The 4,496-nt window shown below is 53.4% G+C and overlaps 1 protein-coding gene across 1 annotated transcript; it reads left to right on the top strand.

Annotated features, from left to right (window-relative positions):
- Nucleotides 1-3: 3 nt before the first annotated feature.
- On the top strand, nt 4-2,758 carry TOR2A (torsin family 2, member A; the record flags this gene model as incomplete). Its single annotated transcript, XM_010012965.1, has 4 exons — nt 4-192; nt 1,280-1,455; nt 1,798-1,925; nt 2,514-2,758. Coding segments are annotated over 4 exons (738 nt in total), but the record flags the coding sequence as incomplete, so codon positions are not given.
- Nucleotides 2,759-4,496: the final 1,738 nt, after the last annotated feature.

The raw sequence follows: 4,496 nt of genomic DNA, 5'->3' as shown, positions 1-4,496 counted from the left end.
CAGTTCCTGGCGGAGCAGAACCCGGTGAAGCCGCTGGTGATGTCCTTCCACGGCTCGACCGGCACAGGCAAAACCTTCGTGAGCTCCATGCTCATCCGCCACCTCTTCCAGGGCGGGCTCCGGAGCCCCTATGTGCACCAGTTCTCTCCGATCGTGCACTTCCCCCATGCTGAGCACATAGAGCAGTACAAGGTAAGGGTCGCCTCCAGTACACTGCTACTTGATTGGGTTTTCTTTGGTTATGTCCATCTTGAGCCTCAGTACAGCCACATTGGGGCTGCTTCCTGGAGTACAGTCGGAATAACAGCTCTTTGTTTTACCCTCTCAAACCCTGAGTGAGTGGCTCCACACACTGGCTGAAGGATCCTTTAGTAACTGTGGTACACTCCAGCAGCGAGTTATCACTTTCATCTTCCCCACAGCAGTCCTTGCCCTGACCACGTTCTCATTCCTTAAATATTTACACAGCCCTTTGAACCCCAAACAAAAGTGCTTTGCTTAGATGAAAAGCACTAAAATTCTCCCACTGCTTTCCAAACAGCTTGACAGCTGTCAAAACCTGCGTATCGCTAAGGCTTGTAATCCCCTCCTCACGCAGCAAGCAGCTCCTGAACAGCACCCCTAGGCTCTTGACTGTGCCACTCTGTCTCTTAATGCTGAGAAGGGGAAGAAATCAAAGTCTGAAGGTTACCTGGCAAACCCTCAGCAGAGCAGGGATTTGGTGCACTTGGACATTTGGAGTTCTTTGTTGTATTGTGTCCTTGAAGAAATGCTCTCAGGAAAGCAAGCCCCATAGTGGGTGAAGTGCTCCTGTTAAGGGTAACACATGCCCACAGATGACATGAGTGTTTTGTGTGGGCTGGCATCTACACTGAAGTAACTACAGCATGGTAAAGAGCCAGAGCTCTTCTGGGTCACGGTGTTCCACCAGGACAGGAGCCGGCTAAAAGCACTCAGCAGCTGGGAGCTGTAGATGCACAGTGAAAGAGAAGAACATGGGGAGCTGTAGGAGTAAATCCCCAGCGTTAGTTTGCTGCCTCCTTCTTTGAATCTGGAATAAAACATCTACAATGGGCTAATAAAGCCAGTAACAGCCACTGTGTGAAACACACAATAACAGGAGGTGTGCTGGCTGTTCCTGCTCTGAGTAGGTGGTGCTGTGCAGGGACACGCAGCTTTCAGCACCTTCAGCTCTGCTGGTGCTCAGGTCTTGGCTCTGGGGTTGCTCAAGCCTCCCTTGGCATCTCCCTGCCCTATGGCTTCGTGGTATGTTTCCCAGGAAAACCTGAAGCACTGGATCCAAGGGAACCTGACACGCTGTGGACGATCAGCCTTCCTCTTTGACGAGATGGACAAGATGCACCCGGGCTTGATCGACGTGATCCTGCCCTTCCTGGGACCCTCGTGGGTTGTGTACGGGACCAACTACCGCAAAGCCATCTTCATCTTCATAAGGTAAGAGAAGCTCCTCTGTGGCATCCTGGGGCCTCCCAGCACAGTGCTTCTGCTTTGGGCAGAGATCACACCTCCTTCAGGGCACACACTTGTTCTGCTTTTCCTTCTCTGAGCCTCTGTAGACACCAGGAGACAGTGTTTCATTGTGAATACCGACCCGGAGAGCCTGGAAACGCTCTTCTGTCCCTGTTACTTGGCTGCCTTTACAGGAGTCATTTTAGGGCAGGCAGCAGGAGATCCTGGCTTGCCCTCGTGCAGGGTGGAGGGTGTGAGGTGCCACCTCCGTCCTGTAGCACTGTTTTCCCTGGGTACACCCTGAACAAGCATCTCCTCCTCATGCAGCAACGCAGGAGGGGAGCAGATCAACGCGATGACGCTGGATCTGTGGCGAGCCCGCAGGGACCGGGAGGAGATCAGCCTGCAGGACCTGGAGCCGGCCATCGCCAGAGCCGTGTTTGACAACCCTCACAGTGAGTCCATGGCACGGAGCCCTTCCTGCGGGATCAGAGCCCGGCAGAGGGAGCCCGGCCCATTGCAGGCAGCCACCGACACCATCTGCCAGCTCCCAGGCAGCCAGAAAGGGACGAGGGGGTTTTGAGGGAAGGGAACTGCGATTCCCTGGAGGTTTCCTGGCAAAGGGAAGGAATATCCCAGCCTTCCGAGCCAGCAGACCTGTTGCCATGTTTATCAGAGTTCTTTTTCTCTCCTTGTCACCTTTAGAGACAAGGTGGCTGTGGGATGGCAAACAGCACGCAGCACGCTCGCTGAACAGAGATGTACTGATCCCCACTGCCCTGGTGCTCCTTGCTTTTCCCTTGTCACAGGGAGCAGAGCTTAAATTCAGACCAGTCAAGCTAAATCCCCAATTCCTGGAGAACGAGTGTGTTGGGGGATAAAGGAGGGGGGACAACTGATGGGTTCAACTCTCTCCTTGTACAAGACTAAAGCAGATCTGCCTTCAGTGGAGTATTATGGCTTCACTCAAAGCAGCTCTTTGAATCCCAGGGAGTGCAGAGACTCTCTGAAGGTAAATCCCATCTCTTCCTTTGCTTTTGCAGGTGGATTCTGGAAATCTGGGATCATTAATGAAAGTCTCATAGATTTTGTTGTGCCCTTCCTCCCACTGAAGCACCACCACGTGAAGCAGTGCGTGGTCAGTGAACTGGTCCAGCAAGGCCTCGAAGTGCGTCCGGGTGTTGTCCAGGAGGTGGCTGACAGCATTCCCTACTTCCCAGAAGAGGAGAAAATATTCTCATCAACAGGCTGCAAAACAGTGGCCTCTCGGATCAGCTTTTTCTTGTAGTCACTGGTGATCTTGCTCAGATCCATAGGGAATGGCTGCAGAGCAGCAGAGCCCAGTGCTGGTGGGATGAGCAGTGGGAAGCTGGGTGTTCCCTCCTGGCACTCTCCTCCTGAACTCATCCCTGCAGCCCCCAGGATGCAGCTGTGGGACCAAGTGCAAGTGATGTGATTTAAAGCACTTTACTGATTTACCCTTGCCCAGGTGAGGGTGAATACAAACCCAAGACATCTGTGACAACAAGGGGACGATGCTAAGAGGACCTGCAGTGCCAGGGAGGTTTGTCTCCCTGCCAGCAGCACCCACCTGCAGCTCCCCCCTCTCCTGGCAGCTGTTGATGCCCAACACATCAAGATTCTGAGCCCATGGAAGAATATTTCTTTCCTACAGCATTTTAATGAGTTTTACAACCTCTTTAAGCATGGCTGTGCCTCAGCTCCTTGGTACAACGTGACACAGCTGACTCCTGCAGCACTGCCTGTGAACACCTTCAGCATTGCAGCAGCGGTTTCTTTCCAAGGAAGCTTTAGAGCCAGCTTCTTTCCAGCTTCCTTTCACTGTGAATGGTGCTGGTAGGGACCAGCTTCACCATCAACAAGAGCGAGGGTGTATGTAGGAGATGGCAACACCTCCTTGTCCATCTTTCCCCTAAGGTGCAACACTTTTCCCTGCAGCAAAGCAGGAGAACAACAACAAAGACTTCTCCCTTGCTTTGCCAGCTACGGAAGCTTCAGTCCTACCTCCAGAAGAGCTCATGGTGCCAGTGAAGGTTTTGAAAATGCCTTTTATTCAGTGGCGATTCCTACGGCAGCGTGAGAGCTGCTGCTATGAGCTGTTGAGCCTCTCGCACATCCTTCTGCTGGTCAGACCTTGCAGGCTTTGGTTGAGCCAGCATCTGACTCCTGGGGAGTATCACTTCCAACAGGGACCTGGGGACAGTATAGAGAAGATCAGTGCAGTGCACAGCACCACTGGCCTTTCCCCAGCTTTTAATCTGCTCTGTGCAGTCAGTTATGGGAGAACAGGTCAGAGGAACCAGAACCATTCACTCTCTAGGAACAAACTACCCGACGGATGGGGACAGGGACACTTCCCATGCTCCGCTCAGGCCCTGCACCAAAACGAGCTGCCAGCACTTGGGACCATGCCAGCCTCACGGAACAGTGATTTTAGACACCACCCAAATGCCTGGGAGCTGGCGTTTTAGATACCACCCAAAATTCTGCCTCTTCCAAAACTGCTATCAATTTCTAATTTTAAAATAAAGCTTTTATGAAATAAACCAGTTGGGAACAGTGCTTTACCTTGATTCCTGACTGCAGCTGGTGCAGAATGACTTGGGAGATTCCAGTTGCATGGGAATAGCTGCTGGATGCGATGGGATTTTGGGGATTTAGCAGCACGGAGCTGATGCTCTCCAGTTTGGAAATGAGAGAGTGGCCTGTTCCCGGGGTGGGGGGGGAGGTGAGGCAGCAGTAGCTGGGCCAAATGCCCTCTGCAGAGAAGCCGGTGTTGGTGCAGGAGGAGCACTGGGTCTCGGAGCCCCAGCAGCACATCTGCCCCACTGCAGAGCACACCTCTGGGCCCCGCGGGCACAGCAGGCGGTGGGACCCTGCCCAGCGCACCCTCTGTGGACCCAGGCTCTCAGATCGCAAGGTGATGGCTTCCTCCCACGGGCCACAGGAGGAGAAGCCCAGCTGCAGAGAGGAAAAGAGCCGAGAGTGGAGCCCAGCCAACGTGC

This window comes from Nestor notabilis, unplaced genomic scaffold, assembly GCF_000696875.1.
Source record: "Nestor notabilis isolate BGI_N333 unplaced genomic scaffold, ASM69687v1 Scaffold27250, whole genome shotgun sequence".
NCBI classification, from domain to species: Eukaryota; Metazoa; Chordata; class Aves; order Psittaciformes; family Psittacidae; genus Nestor; species Nestor notabilis.
This window is presented reverse-complemented; position numbering and strand designations above follow the sequence as displayed.